Raw genomic sequence first — 19677 nt, forward strand, 5'->3', positions numbered from 1 at the left:
GATAGGACGTAGTTAGAGATGGTGATGGCAGTGTCTGGGACATTGTCTCTAAAGTATAATTCCATGATATTGTTCCATGATTTATCAGACTATTGTTCGACTTGTGTCTGAAACAGCTCTTTTACTTTTAGCACTAGCTAAAATGTTAGTAAAGAGGACTTTGCAGAGTTAACAGAGTTGTTTCTGTTTTTGTCTTTTCTGGTGCCTAAGTTGATGGCAGGTGGTCTGTCCAGTTTCATTTCTTTGTTGCATCTTTGCAGCAAGTCACACACTAGAATGGTTTGGTAGGCCACTTCAGAGGGCAGTTGAGAGTCAATGGAATGGCTGTGGGTCTAAAATCACATGCAGGTCAGAACAGGTGAGGACGGCAGATTTCCTTCCTTGAAGAATGTTAGTGAGTCAGATGGATTTTTCCACCAAGTGACAACGGTTTCGTGGTCATCAGTACAGTCTTAATTCCAGATTTTGTCGGTTGACTTCAAATTCCACCATCGGCCATGGCAGGATTTGAACTTGGGATCCCAAATCATTAGCTGAGTTAGCGTGTTTTGAGAAGACTAGCAGTTCAGGTTGTGGTTCCGGATGTAGGCTTGCTCGCTAAGCTAGAAGGTTCGTTTTCAGACATTTAGTCACCATACTAGGTAGCATCTTCAGTGAGCCTCCAAATGAAGCACTAGGGGTATAGCCATTTTCTAGTTACGTGTTTGGGTTTCCTTGAGTTGGCGATGTCATTTCCTCTGGTAATGTCATCTCCAATGGTGTGGTCATTTCCTGTTCTTTTTATCAGTGGATGGTAAATGGGACCAAGTCAATGTGTTGGTTGATGGAATGGCAATTGGAAATCAAAGAGAAAGCAAACGCACTACTTGCAAATATCAACAGTTACCAACAAGTGGTGACAGACCCGACCCCACAACTAGAGAATCAAATCACAGCCCTACTCAAAAAAACTTCACAAATCCGGAGAAATAAATAGGACCAACTTCCAAAAAATGAAACCAGATGGATCCAACACACCGCACTTCTATGGATTACTCAAAGTTCACAAACCAGGAACCCTCCTCAGATCCACAGTCTTGCTACCTAGAACACCAACTTACAGATTGGCCGAGGAACGACACCAAAGACTAAAACACTTAGTAGAAGACTCACGCCACTCCATCCACTCTACCCAAGAATTCCTCAAGACCAAAGACACCAAGATAGAAGAGGGTGAAATAATGGTCTCCTTTGACGAAACAGCCTTGTTGACATTCATCAACTAGGAGAACTCAACACAGACCGACTCAACACGGACGTTTACTACAAACCGACCGATGCCCACAGCTACCTAGATTAAACCTCCTCCCACCCTGCCCCCTGCAAAAACGCCATCCCATATTCCCAATTCCTTCGCCTCCGCCCCCAGGAGGACCAATTCCAATACCATACAACCCAGATGGCCTCCTTCTTCAAAGACTGCAATTTCCCCTCCAACGTTGTTGACAAATGCTCTCCACCGCATCTCCTCCACTTCCCGTTCCTCTGCCCTTGAACCCCGTCCCTCCAATCGCCACCAGGACAGAATCCCACTGTTCCTCACCTACCACCCAACCAACCTCCAGATACATCGTATTATCCTTCTTCATTTCCGCCACCTCCAAACAGACCCCACCACCAAGGATATATTTCTCTCCTCTCCCCTATCAGTGTTCTGGAAAGACCACTTCCTCCGCGACTCCCTCGTCAGGTCCACACCCCCCACCAACCCAACCTCCACTCCCGGCATCTTCCCCTGCAACCGCAAGAAATGCAAAACATGCGTCCACACCTCCCCCCTCACTTCCCTCTAAGGCCCCAAGGGATCCTTCTATATCAGTCACAAATTCACCTGCACCTCCACATCATTTACTGCATCCGCTGCACCCGATGTGGCCTCCTCTACAATGGGGAGACAGGCCGCCTACTTGCGGAACGTTTCAGAGAACACCTCTGGGACACCCGGACCAAACATCCCAACCGTCCCGTGACTGAACACTTCAACTCCCCCTCCCACTCCGCCATGGACATGCTGGTCCTTGGCCTTCTCCATCGCCAGACCATGGTAACACGACGCCTGGAGGAAGAGCGCCTCATCTTCCGCCGAGGAACCCTCCAACCACAAGGGATGAATGCAAATTTCTCCAGCTTCCTCATTTCTCCTCCCCCCACCTTTTCTCAGTCCCAACCCTCAGAGTCAGCACCGCCTTCTTGACCTGCAATCTTCTTCCTGACCTCTCTGCCCCCAACCCCCACTCCGGCCTATCTCCCTCACCTTAACCTCCTTCCATCTATCGCATTCCCAACGCCCCTCCCCCAAGTCCCTCCTCCCTACCTTTTATCTTAGCCTGCTTGGCACACCTTCCTCATTCCTGAAGAAGGGCTTATGCCCGAAACGTCGATTCTCCTGCTCCTTTGATGCTGCCTGACCTGCTGCGCTTTTCCAGCAACACATTTTTCAGCGCTGACATCCATCAACATCAACCTGACCAAGGAAACACTGACTACACTATTAGAAGACCCACGACACATACACCAAACACCACCAACTTCATCAACAAGGACAATATTGTCAAGCGAGGGACCTATGCTTTACCACCCACTTCACCTTCAACAACAAAACCTACAGACAAACCAACAGAACACCCATGGGATCTCCAATATCAGGATTCTTAGCAGAGACAGTAATGCAGAGACTCAAACAAACAGCTCTGCCAAACATCTAACCCAAACTTTGGGTCTGCTACTTGGATGACACTTTGGTCATCACTAAATGAAACAAATTAGAGGAAACTTTCAAGATCATCAATAATACCCTTATTGACATAAAATTCACTAAAGAGGAGGAAAACAACAACAAACTGCCATTTTTAGAAGTCGCAGCAGAGCAAATAGCCAATGGGGAACTTCAAATCAGTGTCCACAGGAAAACAACACATACGGACCAAATATTGAACTACAGAAGCAATCACCCCAACATCCACAAATGAAGTTGCATCAGAACATTATTTCAACGAGCAACACACACTGTAGCACAGAGGAACTACGAAGAGCAGAGGAAAATCACCTATACCAGGTATCCAAAAAGAATGGGTCCCAATGACAGTCCGCCGATTTCTGAGCAAATCCAAACAAGCAGACAAAACACATCCAGAAACTCTAGCCACTCTCCCCTACATCAAAGGCATCTCGGAAATGACTGCCAGACTACTCAGACCCCTTGGCATCATTGTAGCCCACAAACCCAACACACTAAAACAGCAGCTAATGAACTTGAAAGACCCCTTACAGACAAGCAAAACTAATGTCATTTACAAAATATCATGCAAGAACTGTAACAAACACTACATTGGACAAACAGACAGAAAACTAGCCACCAAGATACATGAACATCAAGTAGCCACAAAACGACATGACCCACTCTCACGTATCCTTACATACGAATGAGAAAGGACACCACTTTGACTGGGACAACACATCTATCCGAGGACAAGCCAAATAGAAATAGGCACAAGAGTTCCAAGAAGCATGGCATTCCAACCAGAACTCAAACAACAAACAGATTGACTTGGATCCCATTTACCATTCAATGAGAAGAACCACAGGAAATGGCATCACCACAGGAAATGGCAACAACCCAAGGAAACCCAAACGCGTGACTAGAAAGCTGGCTACACCATCCATGCTTCATCCGGATGCTCACTGAAGATGTTACCTAGAATGGTGACGAAACATCTAAAAAAACCTTCCTGCTCAGTGAGCAAACCTCCATCCAGAAAATTAGCTGAGTTTCTGGATTAATAGTCCAGCAGGAATACAACATGGCACTGCCTCCCCATATTCAAATTCAGTTAATAAATCTGAAATGTAAGACTTGTCTTAGCAATGGTTACCTTGACAACTGTTGATTATCATACAACCCCATGTGATTCACTAATGTCAGTTAGGGAATGACGTCTGCTATTCTTATTTGGTCTCATTTTCATTTGACTCCAGAACTACAGCAATGTGGTTAACTCTTCACTGCCCTCTGAAATGACCCATTAAGACAATCAAACCAATGAGGGAAGGGTAACACATTCTGGTCTTCCAGTGAACCCCACATCCCATGAAGAGAATTTTAAAAACTTCCTTCATGCACAACGTCCTTACCTTCAGCTTTCTGAAGCTTAATCATGGCCTGAGGCAGCTTGCCCTCACCAATCAAGGTGCAGGCCACATTGTAACACAGTTCATATGAAGTTTCAGGTAAACCCAAATCGTCCTGTGTAGTAGAACAAAAATATGCTACACTTTTTGATAAATGATAAGTTACAACCATTTATTAGAGAAATATTGAATTTACTTAAAAAATTGACAAATCAAGTACAGAATTTAAAATCCCATATACAATTACTAAGAATTAGCAGAGTTTTAATATTTGTAGAACTAAAATTGAGACTTCAGTGGTATACTGCCACAAAACATCAGTTTTTACCTGCCCAGTGTATCACTTAACATTTCTAAGTTTATTCAGTGATTCTGATGTGCTTTTCTCTGATTACTTGTAAAATAAGAGGAGAAAGAGAGAGAGGAACTTAGGTCATAGAGCTATACAGCATGCAAACAGACCATTTGTCCATGCTGACCAGGTATCCAAGGTAAACCTAGTCCCATTTGTCAGCATTTGGCCCATATCCCTCTAAACCCTTCCTATTCATCTACCCAATCAGATGCCTTTTAAATGCTGTAATTCTAAAAGCTTCCACCAGTTCCGCTGGCAGCTCCTTCCATGCACACACCACCCTCTGAGGAAAAATCGCTCCTCAGATCCCTTTTAAATCTTTCCCCTCTCACCTTCATTTCAGGCCCTCTAGTTTTGGATTCCTCTACCCCAGGAAAAAGACGTCGTCTATTTACCTTATCCATGCCCTCATGATTTTATACAACTCAGTAAGGTCACCCCTCAGCCTCCAATGCTCCAGTGAAAGTAGCCGCAGCCTGTACAGCCTCTCCCGATAGCTCAAATCCTCCAACCCTGGCAACATCCTTCTAAATCTTTTCTGAACCCTTTCAAGTTTCACAACATCCTATAGCAGCGAGACCAGAATTGCACGCAATATTCCAACAGTGGCCTAACCAATGTCCTATACAGCCGCAACATGACCTCCCAACTCCTGTACTCAATACTCTGACCAATAAAGGAAAGCATACCAAATACCTTCTTCACTATCCTATCTACTTGGGACTCCACTTCCAAGGAACTATGAACCTGCACTCCAAGGTCTCTTTGTTCAGCAACACTATCTAGTGTATAAGTCTCTTATACACTCTCTTAACTGTATATGTTCTGCCCTAATTTGCCTTCCCAAAATGAAGCAACTCACATAAATGTAAATTAAACTCCATCTGCCACTCCACAGCCCATTGGCACATCTGATCAAGATTCCACCGTACTACATAGAAAAGTACAGCACAGAACAGGCCCTTTGGCCCACGATGTTGTGCCAAGGTTTAATCCTAATGTAAAATATAGTAACTTAACCTACACACACCTCAACTCACTGCTATCCTTGTGCATGTCCGTCAATCGCTTAAATGTCGCCAATGACTCTGCTTCCAAGAATTAGAATAGATTCCCTAGAGTGTGGAAACAGGCCCTTCAGCCCAACCAGTCCTCCACAGCAACCCTCCAGAGAAACCACGCAGACCTATTTCCTCTGAGTGACGCACCTAACACTATGGGCAATTTAGCATGGCCAATTCACCTGATCTGTGCATTTTTGGATTGTGGGAGGAAACCCACGCAGACACAGAGAGAATGTGCAAACTCCACACAGACAGTCACCTGAGGTTGGAATCGAACCTGGTGCTGTGAGGCAGCAGTGCTAACCACTGAGCACTGTGCCACCCATGAGGTACGGAGGTAACCTTCGCTGTTCACTACAGCTCCAATTTTGGTGTCATCTGCAAACTTACTAACCTTACCTCCTGGGTTCACATCCAAATCATTTACATAAATGATGAAAAGCAGCAAACCCAGCATTAATCCTACAGGCACACCACTGGTCACAGGCCTCCAGTCTGAAAAAAAGCCCTCCATCACCACCTTGTATCTTCTACCTTTGTGCCAGTTCTGCCTTCAAATTGCTTGTTCTTCCTTTATTCCATGTGATCTAACCTTGAACTTAATTACAACTAGCAAGGAAAAGGAGTCAAGAAACATATTAGAACAAATAGCTGACAAGTTCTCAGATCCTGATGGGTTCCTAAGATCGTTGCAAAGACAGTCGATGCATCAGTTTCGATTTTTCAAAATTCTTTACATTCCAACAAAGTCTCATCAGGAATGAAAGTATCCAAAAATTGAATGCTGACTGGGTCAGCATCTATTCCAATTTCTAATTGCCCTTGATGGGGAATAATTAAGTGCCTTCTTGAACCATTACAAGGAAGTCCATTTGGTGTGGATACACACCATTACCATAAGGAAGGGTATTTCTGAAGTTTGGATCCAATGACACCAAGCCTCAGGAAAATATTTCCAAGTCAGGATAGCAAGTGACCTGGAGGGAAATGTGCAGCTGGCAGTGTGCTCATTAATCTGTTCTCCTTGTCCTTCCAGATGGCAGTGGAAATGCCTTTGAAAGGTGCTGTCAAAGGAACCTTGGTGAATTCTACAAGTGCAACTTGTAGATAGTAGAGGTTGTCAATCAAGTGGGCTGTTTTGTTCTGGGCAGTGTTAGGCTTCGAGTGTTGTTGGAGTTGCATGTATTCAACTAAGCGCAGAGTAGTCTAGCATAGTGCTGACTTGTGCCTTGTGCACTACATTAGGCTTTGGGTATCAAGTGGTGAGTTACTCACTGTGGAATTCCTAGCATCTGAGGAGCTCTTGTAGTCTTGTGATGTTAATAGTGGGAGATTCTGTGATCGTGATGCCATCTAATGTCATGGGATCAAAGTTTGTTTCCACTTTATTGGAAACGGACATTGTGCCTTTAGTGTGGTGCAAATGTTACCTGCCAGTTGTCAACCCAAGAATTTTGCCCAGGTTTTGCTGCTTTTGGACGTAAACGGTTTCTGTGTCTAAGGAGTCATGAATGCTGCTGATCATTATGCAATGAATACTGAACATTTGAACATTCCCACTCTGACATTATGATGGGTGTCCTTCATAGAGCAGATGATGGTTTGGTTTCAAACACTATCCGGAGGTAGTCCTGCAGTGCTGTCCCAGAGCTGAGATGACTGCCCACCAATATCCACACCCATCTTCCTTTATGCCAGGTATAACTCTAACTGGTGAAGGGATTTCCCCTTATTCCCAGTAACTTAGGTTTTGCTTAAGCCTTTAGATGCCATTCTCACTTATATAGCATAGAGTCACACAGCATGGAAACAGACCCTTTGGTCCAACCTGTCCACGCTGACCAAGTCTCCCAAACTGAATTAGTTCCATTTAAGACTGAATGTCAAGGGCAGTCACTTTCATCTTGTCTGTGGAATTAAGCTCTTTTGTCCATGTTTAAACTAAGGCTGGAATGAGACCAGGACCCGAGTGTCTCTGGTGGAGCCCAAATCGAGTATCAGTGAGCAGGTACTGCTAAACAATTACTGCTCAATAGCCTGGTTGTGGACACCTTCCATAACTTAAAAACAAAAACAGAAACTGTTGGAAAAATTTAGCAAGTCTTTAGGATCTGTGGAGAGAAAGCACAGTTAACATTTCAGGTTCAGTGATTCTTCTTCAGAACGGAAGAACTGCGTAAATCAAATTGGCTGAACTCTGGCATCTGTAATGCTGGGGTCCTCCAAAGGAGGTTGAAATGTATCAGCCACTCAGCAATTCCAGCTGAGATTACTACAAATGCTTCAGCTTTATCTTTTGCCTTCATGTGTTGGACTCACTCATTAATGAGGAAGAAGATATATGCGGAGACTCCTCTTTGACTAAGTTGTTTAATTGTCTACCATCATTGAGTAGTGCATATCTTAAAACTGATGTTGATTCTGGAATTGTTTAGCTCTATCACTTGCTGATATGCTGTCTGACAAACAAGTAACCCTATTGTGTAGCTTCACCAAACTGACATTTTTAGGTATTCCTGGTGCTACTCCTTCTAAGTCCTCCTGCACTCTTCATTGAATCCCTGGCCTCATGGTAGAGTCAGATAAGCAGTGGACCATAACGTTGCAGATTATATTGGTGTATAATTCCGATATGGCTAATGGCATTTCATGGACACCCAGTTTTTACCTGCTCTATCTGTTTGAAGTTTATCCCATTTCATATGGTGATATGCCAAACAATATGATGGAGGGCATGCTCAATATGAAGAAAGGACTTCACTTTACTTAACAGTCAACCTCAAAGCAGGTCTGGAGTTACATGCTGCCCAGATCAATTTCCTTCCTTTAAGGAAAGTAAGGGAATCATGACCTTTGTTTCTATATATTGGCTATAAAGCTTTTCCTGGATGCCATTCTGTATCCTCTCTCTCATGAACAAGCTGAGTGAGTCTAAAAATCCATGGCAGATGAAGTAAAATGTGAACAAATGTAAAGTTATTCTTCTTAGTAGCAAAAACAGAAGGGTAGTTTATGTCAATAAATTGAGAAAGAGGAAGCTGTATTGCAACGTGAATGGTTTTATACACCAGGTGTTGCAAGTAAACACACAGGTAGTGAAGAAAGGAAATGGTATTTTGGCCTTCGTCACAAGAGGATTCAAGTACAGAAGCAAGAATGTCTTGCTACAATTGTAACCGGCCTTGGTGAGACCATATTTGTGTGCAGTTTTGGTCTCCCTATCAGAAGAAGAATATTTTCCCAATGAGCAAATGAATCAAAGGTTTACTAGACTGATTCCTAGGATGGCTGGATTTACGTATTGAGAGACACTATCAGTTAGGACTATATTCACTGTATCTTAGAAGAATGAGGGGCTTCTCACAAAAACTCCTATAAAATTCCAAGAGGATAAATTGTCCCCAATGACAAAGGGATCTAAAACCAGGGATCACAGTCTAAGTGTGGGCTATTTAGAACTGAGAGGAGGAGGAGGAATTTCTTCACCCAGAGTGTGATGAGCCTGCTAAATTACCTGTAACAGAAAGTGGTTGCTGAAGTGTTGACAGTTTTCAAAGTTTCATTTGCCAGCTTTTGGCCCATATCCCTCTAAACCCCTCCTATTCATATACTCATCCAGAAGCCTTTTAAATGTTGTAATTATACCTGCCTCCACCACTTCCTCTGGCAGCTGGTTCCATACATACACAATTCTGTGAAAAAGTTACCCCTCAGGCCCCTTTGAAATCTTCCCCTTCTCACGTTAAGCCTATGCCCTCTAGATTTGGATGCCCCACAATAGGAAAAAGACATTGACTATCACCAATGATTTTATAGATCTCCAGTGTAGGTTCTTCATATAGTGTACCACTACCAACAAGCGACGGGGTTATCTTTCACAATAGGCTTGTGACTGCTTGCTGCCTATACCACACTAGTGACTACCGTCCAAAAACATTCCATTGGCCATAAAGCTCTTTGGGGAAAGGTGCACCTGATATACAAGACCTTTTATTATTAAACCAAGACAAATCAGTGACCCACAGGATTATTTTCTCGTACCTTTAATGCCATAGCTTATTTGAAGGTACTTCAGGGATAAAAGAACAAAACAAGCTCCAAATTAAAGAAGAGATTAGAAGAAACTAAACTGCAGTCTTGTCAATGTTCTGGGAGTTACCAGTGATTATAAATTGAACTGGACTCACCACATAAATACAGTGGCTTCAAGAGCAGGTCAGAGGATAGGAGTAAGTAATATAGCAAATAACACAGCTCCTGACTCCCCAGAGCCTGTCCACCATTGACAAGACAAAATCAGGAGTGTGATGGAATACTCCCCATTTGCCTGGACAGGGACAACTCCAACACACGAGAAGCTGGACACTATCCAGGACAAAACAGCTAGCTTTATTGGCGTCACATCCATAAACATTCACTCCCTCACTACTGATGCTCAGTAGCAACAGTGTGTACACTATCTACAAGATGCACTGCATGAATTTACAAAGGCTCCTTTGACAAAACCTTCCAAACCCACGACCACTTCCATATAGAAGGACAAGGGCAGTCAACACATAGGAACACCATGACAAGTTTCCCTCCAAGCCACTCACCATCCTGACTTGGAAATATATCACTGTTCCTTCAGTGTCACTGCGTCAAAATCTTGGAAACCCACCTTAACAGCATTGTTGCAGCACATGGACTGCAGTGGTTCAAGAAGTCAGTTCATCACTGTAGTAACTGTCACGAGGTCAGCCAGGTGGACCTCGGAATATATCGCTCTTAAGCGAAAAGGGTTATCTCAGATTACAACATGATCTGGACCAGATGGGCCAATGGGCTGAGAAGTGGCAGATGGAGTTTAATTCAGATAAATGCGTTTTGAGAAAGCAAATCTTAGCAGGACTTATACACTTAATGGTAAGGTCCTAGGGAGTGTTGCTGAACAAAGAGACCTTGGAGTGCAGGTTCATAGCTCCTTGAAAGTGGAGTCACAGGTAGATAGGATAGTGAAGGCGGCGTTTGGTATGCTTTCCTTTATTGGTCAGAATATTGAGTACAGGAATTGGGAGGTCATATTGGGGCTGTACAGGACATTGATTAGGCCACTGTTGGAATATTATGTGCAATTCTGATCTTCTTCCTATCGGAAAGATGTTGTGAAACTTGAAAGGGTTCAGAAAAGATTTACAAGGATGTTGCCAGGGTTGGAGGATCTAAGCTTCAGGTTGAGGCTGAACAGGTTGGGGCTATTTTCCCTGGAGCGTTGGAGGCTAAGGGGTGGCCTTATAGAGGTTTACAAAATTATGAGGGGCATGGATAGGATAAATAGGCAAAGTCTTTTCCCCGGGGTGGGGGAGTCCAGAACTAGAGGGCATAGGCTGAGGGTGAGAGGGGAAAGCTATAAAAGAGACCCAAGGGGCAAGTTTTTCACGCAGAGGTTGGTAAGTGTATGGAATGAGCTGCCAGAGGATGGGGTGGAGGCTGGTACAATTGCAACATTTAAGAGGCATTTGGATACTTACCGGCCTTTCCTTTCACCCTAACAGGAATATACTTTGTCTGGATTCTTGTTATCTCATTTCTGAAGGCTTCCCATTTTCCAGCCATACCTTTACCTTCAAACATCTGCCTCATAGAACATAGAAGAATACAGCGCAGTACAGGCCCTTCGGCCCTCGATGTTGCGCCGATCCAAGCCCACCTAACCTACACTAGCCCACTATCCTCCATATGCCTATCCAATGCCCGCTTAAATGCCCATAATGAGGGAGAGTCCACCACTGCTACTGGCAGGGCATTCCATGAACTCACGACTCGCTGAGTAAAGAACCTACCCCTAACATCTGTCCTATACCTACCACCCCTTAATTTAAAGCTATGCCCCCTTGTAATACGTGGACTCCATACGTGGAAAAAGATTCCCACTGTCGACCCTATCTAAACCCCTAATCATCTTATACACCTCTATCAAGTCACCCCTAAACCTTCTTTTCTCCAATGAAAACAACCCCAAGTGCCTCAGCCTTTCCTCATACGATCTTTCTACCATACCAGGCAACATCCTGGTAAACCTCCTCTGCACCAGTTCCAGTGCCTCCACATCCTTCCTATAGTATGGCGACCAAAACTGCACACAATACTCCAGATGTGGCCGCACCAGAGTCTTATACAACTGCAACATGACCTCAGTACTCCGGAACTCAATTCCTCTACCAATAAAAGCCAGTACGCCATATGCCTTCTTCACCGCACTATTTACCTGGGTGGCAACTTTCAAAGATTTGTGTACAATCAGCTTTCGAAAGTTTTTGCCTAATACTGTCAAAATTGGCCATTCTCCAATTTAAAACTTCAACTTTTAGATCTGGTCTATCCTTTTCCATCACTATTTTAAATCTAATAAAATTATGGTCGCTGGCCCCAAAGTTTTCCCCCACTGACACCTCAGTCACCTGCCCTGCCTTATTTCCCAAGAGTAGGTCAAATTTTGCATCTTCTCTAGTAGGTACATCCACATACTGCATCAGAAGATTTTCTTGTGCACACTTAAATTCCTCTCCATCTAAACCCTTAACACTATGGCAGACCCAGTCTATGTTTGGAAGTTAAAATCCCCTACCCTAACCACCCTATTATTCGTACAGATAACTGAGATCTCCTTACAAGTTTGTTTCTCAATTTCTCTCAGACTATTTAGTGGTCTATAATACAATCCCAATAAGGTGATCATCCCTTTCTTATTTTTCAGTTCCACCCAAATAACTTCCCTGGATGTATTTCCAGGAATATCCTCCCTCAGCACAGCTGTAATGCTATTCCTTATCAGAAATGCCACTGCCCCTCCTCTCTTGCCTCCCTTTCTATCCTTCCTGTAGCATTTGTATCCTGGAACATTAAGCTGCCAGTCCTACCCATCCCTGAGCCATGTTTCTGTAATTGTTATGATATCCCAGTCCCATGTTCCTAACCATGTCCCGAGTTCATCTGCCTTCCCTGTTAGGCCCCTTGCATTGAAATAAATGCAGTTTAGCCCAGCAGTAACCAGTGACATTTCACGAGTTACTAGTTTCCATCCCAAAGATGCTCCCATTCCCCTAAATCTCTGACTTCTATTAGTTAGCCATTCCTCTATCTACACTGATATATTACTCCTAATACAATGGACTCTTTTCAACTAGTCTAAGTAGGGTACATAATTGCTAGCTGTAGAGAACATTGGTGAGACCAAATCTACAGTAGAGCTGATTGAATTGAAATAAAAAATTTGTAAAGGCTTGCCAGAGTTGATGCTGGAAAAAAGTGTTCTCCCTGGCTGTAGTATCATAAACACACACTCAGTCTTAGATTAAGAAGTTGGTCATCTGTTACTGAGATTAAGAAATATCTCATCACTAAAAGGATAAGGTTTTCTGAAATTCCCTCTCCAAGAGACTTCTGAATGCTCAGTATCGAGCAGGGTTATCTTTCATGATGTAGCCCATTAAAGGTTTCCATCCAAACTAAAAATCAAGTCATTGAAATAAAGCTAAATGGAAGCAACAGATTCTGCAAAAAGCTGCTTCTCCAACCACAAGTAGCTTTTCTCCCACATTTGCTTATTGAGCCTCGCAGCTGCAAAGCGGGAGTGAAAGACTCTGCAATTAGAGAAACAGCATGCTATGCATAAGTGAGAAGTTTCATTTCTGTTTGCACAGCCCTAGTGCATTCTGGGTGATGTAGGCTATGTCTGCTCATGGTCATGCACTTGCTTTCCCGGACCCCTCTCTTTCTCGCCTCCTAAGGGACTCTAGTAGATAAGATTTCTGAGCAGGCTTGGGAGGATATGAGGAGCAGAAGTTGCAACAAAGCAACATCTGGACTGCTGCAGTCTTATGGTGGAGAGGAAGTGAACCCTAACAATTCCACAGCCATCTTGAACTACTCCTGAATGACAAAAGCTCCAAGAAGTTTGGGTTCAAAGGAAATAACAGGTAAAGCAATAGCAGATACCAACATAAAATGTCTAATAGCTTAATCAACAGAAGATTGACACTTACAGGAAATGAATTTTCCCAGATACTTAAAGCTGCCACAACAGCAGAAAGGTTGGTCTTCCTTTCCTCTTCGTATTCATCTTGAGAGTTCCGAATTAAATCACGATAAACTGATAAACAGTCTTCATAGCGTTCCAATCTATACAACTGAAATAATAAAACCAGTAAATTCACTGACAAACAACTTAGATATACATAGTACCTTTAATGGAATTATTGCAACCCTTTTCTTGGGAACAGTAAAATGACACTAAGCCACTTAAGGAGATATGAGGTTAGGTGAAAAAGAGATAGATTTTAAATATATCTTAAAGGAAATTAAGTTGGAAGGGTATAGCGATGTAGGAATTCCAGAGTTTGGGGCTGATGTAACTGAAGGCATGGCCACCAATGGTGTAGAACTATGACTGAGAATAAACAAAAATGACAGCATTATAGGAATGTTGATAAATTATAAGATTCTGCAATTGGAGGTATTCACACAGATAAAGAGAGGCAAAGTAATGGAGTGATTTTAAAACAAAGAGGAGTTTATAATCAAGACACTGCTCAAGCCACTGCCCATTAGCTAGCACGTGGGTAATAAGGGATTGGCACTGGCTGAGAGTTAAGACATGGTCAGCAGAGTTTTGGATAATTTCAAACTATGGGCAGTCAGGAGTGCATTCTAATCATTGGGTTGAGAGGTAATGAAAGCATAGATGAGGGTTTCAGCAGCCAGTGGACTGTGATAGTGGTCAAATCGAGCAATCTTAGAAAGATAATAATATGCAAGCATAGAGATGGCATAAAGATGAAATTGAAAGCTCATTTTCGGATCAAATGTGACAAAGATGCAAATAGACTGGCTTAACTTCAGACTGTTGCCAAGAACAGAAATGGAAGTGGTAGTTAGGGAAGGAAATTTGAAATCACGAAAAGCAAACTTCCATCTTCTCAATATTTAATTGGAGAAAACGTCTATACATTTGATACTCAATGTTGGATAAACATTCTGGTGATTTTGCAACAGTCAAGAAAGCTATTGGTAAGGGGAGAACCGATGTCATCAATGTTATGAAAAATTAATGGCGTGACTTTGTATGATATTACAAAGGAACAGCATGCAAATGAGAAATAGGCATGGCCAAAGATTGATGCTTGGGTCCAACAGTGGTAACAATAGATGAGCAGGAAGCGAAAGTCTCAATGGTTTCCTGGCTAGGATTAGATAGATAGGAGTGGAACCATCTGAGAACAATCACATCCAATTAGATATTAACAGAGAGGCATTGAGGAGGACAGCTTGGTCAACTGTGTCAAAAGCTTCAGGCATGTAGAAATCAGGTGGAGTGTCACAAGTAGCCCACTGGGAAAGTGTGCTGATACACGAGCCCCACTACTCCCCCAGTCATCTCAAAAAGATTATTTAATTCAAGCGCACAAATGTCCCCAATTTATTCATCCAAATGACTCTGGTTAACAGAAACACTGACCAGGTTTCTGTACTTAGCAAGAACTGATATTTATTTCTAAGAAATAAGTAATAACTACAAGTAAACAACAATGAATTATTAACATACAACTACTGTTGAAACTCTAACCCACTTTAAAATCTCTATATACATAAAAACATCACACTTCAATAACATCAATCCACAGGCTTTGATAAAATGTTTTTGTTCACAGCGCGGCATGGTGGCACAGCGGTTAGCACTGCTGCCTCACAGCGCCAGAGACCCGGGTTCAATTCCCGCCTCAGGCGGCTGTGTGTGTGGAGTCTGCACTTTCTCCCGTGACTGCGTGGGTTTCCTCCGGGTGCTCCGGTTTCATCCCACAATCCAAAAATGTGCAGGTTAGGTGGATTGGCCATGGTAAATTGCCCATAATGTTAGGTGAAGGAGTAAATGTAGGGGAATGGGTCTGGGTGGGTTGCGCTTCGACGGGTTGGTGTGGACTTGTTGGGCCGAAGGGCCTGTTTCCACACTGTAAGTAATCCAATCTACACCCACTTCTCTGATCTCTCTCCTTCAAGTTTATTTCAGTTCTTGCCAGTGACATAGATTTAGCCACTAATTAGGCAGTTTCACACCTCAAGAGAGAAAACCAATTACAAAGTAATGAGTAACATAAGGTCAGAAGTTCAGTGGAAATATTAGTAGCAATAGGATCAAGGGAGCAGCAGTTGGGTCTCATGGTCAAAATGAACTCTGAGGGCATGAAGGGAGATAGAAGAGAAACTAGAGGAAGATGCAAGTTCTGGTATTGAATAAGGAGGGAACATTAAGGAAGATGACAAGATGTATTAGTGGAAGGATAGGACACAGCAGAGGCAGTTGATCAGATCATTTCAAACTTAATGACAAAAAGTCCATGAACCCCTCAAGTGAGGGTAGAGGGCAAAAAGGTTTAAGATGACGGTCTGCAGCAAGGAAAAACCTGTGAGAATCCTTACATTTCAAGATTACCCCAAATCATGAGCAATTTCAGTAGTTCCTGAACAGAATCCAAGGTTGATGTCTATATATGTATGTTTCTGGTGATTTCTGTTGGCATTGCAAAAAAACGTTGAAGAATCAGGGAACCAAACACCATCCTTGCTTTGCATTGCTGGTCACTTCACAGACATCAGACATCTCACCACAGACATAGATAAGTCTAACCTTTTCATGCAGCAAGCATAAGATGTTGGCAAAAAAATAGCTTAGGCATCTAGATTTGACAGGTTACAGACCAGGTCAACTGTCACTGTCACAAACTTGAGTTAGGTATATGAACTGCAGAATTACATTGTTTTCAGGCATGCTTTTACTAATTTTGAAAATTTACATTTGTTCATTACAGTGTAATATGGAGAGGAAGGCAAGGATCCAGTGGAAATAAGGATCAGCAAGACAAAGATGACATCTACAGAAACTCCCCTTAAGAGTCGCTTCACTCTAGCAGAAGTATAAATCAGGAAGTAAGGGAAACATGCAAGGGGCACTATAATTGTCATGGGTGATTTTAATCTGCATATGCACTGGACAAATCAGATGGGCAAGTATAACATGGGAATCAAATGTGTAAAGTGTTTAAGGGAATGTTTTCTTAGAGCAATGCATTATAGAACCTATCTTATAGGTTGTTCTAGGATATTCTAGACCAAGTAAATGTGTAATGGGGTAGGATAAATAAGAGGTCATGTAGTTAACAATCCTCTGGGGAATAATGTTTACATCATGGTAGAATTTCAAATTGAGTTTGAGGGACAGCAACTTGGGTCTTAACATAAATAGCTAAGGAGGTATGAAGAAAGTGTTGTTGAAAGACACTTATAAAATATACCAAGGCGAAGGTGAGTAGATGAGCTCAGCAGCAGACTTTTAAGCAGGTAAGTCAACGCGCAGTTTTAAAAAAAATCATTCCAGTCAAAAAAGGAGGACTTGGTGAGAAGGGTGAAGCACTCATGGTTACCAAATGTGGTCAAGGAGAGCACCCATACAAAAACCCATACTTGAACCAAGTTACTAAAAAGCAAATAAGAAGTGAGAAAATTGATGGTGTAAGTAAATTGGCAATATAAAAACAAATAAATGCTTCTACTAGTTGAAAAAAATAAATTAGCTACAGTGAATGGGAGATCCTTGGAGTGCAGCTTGGGAACTAATTATGGAGAACAGGTAAATGACAGCTAATTTATTTCAAAATTCGGTGGCAATATAAAAACAAACAACACAAGCTTCTGTCAGTATATAAAAAGTAATTAGCTGAAGTGAACAGAAGACCTTTGGAAAACATAGCTGGGGAACTGGAATTGTCGCTCACTTCCACCATTCATCAGGTAATAACCAAATTGAATTGAGTGGCTTAACTTGCTCACTTGAAGTCTTATTTTGGTTGCTACATGCAATAAAGTTTAAATCATTGTTTCAGTACTTAATTGGTTGAGAGAAAATTTCTTAGTAAGTAGCTGAATTAAAAGTAATTTGTGGTGAGTTACCCAGAACAATTTGCACCTATCACATTCCGTAAGAGTACATTCCAGATCTTAACCACTCACTACGAAGTTAGGTGGACAGGCAGGTAGTACTGAGGAAGTGGGGAGGCTACAGAAGGATCTAGACAGGTTGGGAGAGTGGTCCAGGAAATGGCTGTTGGAATTTAACGTGAGCAAGTGCGAGGACTTGCACTTTGGCAAAAAGAATAAAAGCATAGACTACTTTCTAAATGGTGAGAAAATTAATAAAGCCAAAGCACAAAGGGATCTGGGAGTGCTAGTCGAGGATTCTCTAAAGGTAAACATGCAGCTTGAGTCCGTGATTAAGAAAGCGAATGCAATGTTGTCTCTTATCTCAAGAGGGTTGGAATATAAAAGCAGAGATGTACTACTAAGACTTTATAAAGCTCTGGTTAGGCCCCATTTGGAGTACTGTGTCCAGTTTTGGTCCCCACACCTCAGGAAGGACATACTGGCACTGGAACGTGTCCAGCGGAGATTCACACGGATGATCCCTGGAATGACAGGTCTAACATATGAGGAACGGCTGAGGATACTGGGATTGTATTCGTTGGAGTTTAGAAGATTAAGGGGAGACTTAATAGAGACGTACAAAATAATACATGGCTTGGAAAAGGTGGATGCTAGGAAATTGTTTCCGTTAGACGAGGAGACTAGGACCTGTGGACACAGCCTTAGAATTAGAGGGGGTCATTTCAGAACAGAAATGCGGAGACATTTCTTCAGCCAGAGAGTGGTGGGCCTGTGGAATTCATTGCCACGGAGTGCAGTGGAAGCCGGGACGCTAAATGTCTTCAAGGCCGAGATTGATAGATTCTTGTTGTCTAGAGGAATTAAGGGCTACGGGGAGAACGCTGGTAAGTGGAGCTGAAATGCGCATCAGCCATGATTGAATGGCGGAGTGGACACGATGGGCCGAATGGCCTTACTTCCACTCCTATGTCTTACGGTCTTACGTAAACAAGTCCTTTATATCGCAGTGGTTTTTACTGAATCACCTGGACAAGATGACGATAGATATATTACCAGACAACCAGAACCATAATAGATCCGACCATCATTTTGCATTCGTCTACCTCATTAAACTTATGCTTTATTTTCAATATATGCAGCTTACCTTATTTTGACATTTGACTTGAAGTTCAGTGCTTTTAGCAATATTGCCAACTGTAATTACGACAGGTGAGGTAATACATTCACTTCAGCTGTCATTTACCATGTAAGAAAGAAAATTGCATACCACTTGTCCATAAAGCTCCTTTAACTTGTCAGTTTGTTGGTCTATATTTTCAATAGTCTTCAATGCTGTTTCTATTCGGTTCAGTCTATATTCACAGTAAGCCTTTTCAAAGGCAATCACGTCACTGAATAAAGAGAAAGAAAAGTAAACTATGAAGGACTCATTAGAATTATTTTTGAAGTGGTGCACTCAACAGAGAGGGAGAGGAGAGGGAGGGGGGGGGAGAGGAGAGGGAGGGGGGGGGAGAGGAGAGGGAGGGGGGGGGGAGAGGAGAGGGGGGGGGGGAGAGGAGAGGGAGGGGGGGGGGGAGAGGAGAGGGAGGGGGGGGGAGAGGAGAGGGAGGGGGGGGGGGAGAGGAGAGGGAGGGGGGGGGGAGAGGAGAGGGAGGGGGGGGGGGAGAGGAGAGGGAGGGGGGGGGAGAGAGGAGAGGGAGGGGGGGGGGAGAGGAGAGGGAGGGGGGGGGAGAGGAGAGGGAGGGGGGGGAGAGGAGGGGGGGGGGGGGAGAGGAGAGGGAGGGGGGGGGGGAGAGGAGAGGGAGGGGGGGGGAGAGGAGAGGGAGGGGGGGGAGAGAGCAGAGGGAGGGGGGGGAGAGAGCAGAGGGAGGGGGGGGAGAGAGCAGAGGGAGGGGGGGGGAGAGCAGAGGGAGGGGGGGGAGAGCAGAGGGAGGGGGGGGGAGAGCAGAGGGAGGGGGGGGGAGAGCAGAGGGAGGGGGGGGAGAGCAGAGGGAGGGGGGGGAGAGCAGAGGGAGGGGGGGAGAGGAGAGGGAGGGGGGGGGAGAGAGAGGGAGGGGGGGGGAGAGGAGAGGGAGGGGGGGGGAGAGGAGAGGGAGGGGGGGGGAGAGGAGAGGGAGG

General features: G+C 43.6%; 1 protein-coding gene across 1 annotated transcript in view; it reads right to left on the reverse strand.

Moving 5' to 3' along the window:
* srp72 (signal recognition particle 72) overlaps nucleotides 1-19677 on the reverse strand; it is a 75171-nt gene that overhangs the window by 52316 nt on the left and 3178 nt on the right. The window contains exons 2-4 of the mRNA XM_087979826.1: nucleotides 18827-18950; nucleotides 13611-13754; nucleotides 4171-4282 (exon numbers count right to left, since the gene is read on the reverse strand). Coding sequence (XP_087835952.1) covers nucleotides 4171-4282; nucleotides 13611-13754; nucleotides 18827-18950 — 380 coding nt within the window. The remainder of the gene's footprint in view (nucleotides 1-4170; nucleotides 4283-13610; nucleotides 13755-18826; nucleotides 18951-19677) is intronic.

This window comes from Chiloscyllium plagiosum, unplaced genomic scaffold (genome assembly GCF_037043375.1).
Source record: "Chiloscyllium plagiosum isolate Xiang-an unplaced genomic scaffold, Cpla_swu_hap1 HiC_scaffold_36, whole genome shotgun sequence".
Classification (NCBI taxonomy): domain Eukaryota; kingdom Metazoa; phylum Chordata; class Chondrichthyes; order Orectolobiformes; family Hemiscylliidae; genus Chiloscyllium; species Chiloscyllium plagiosum.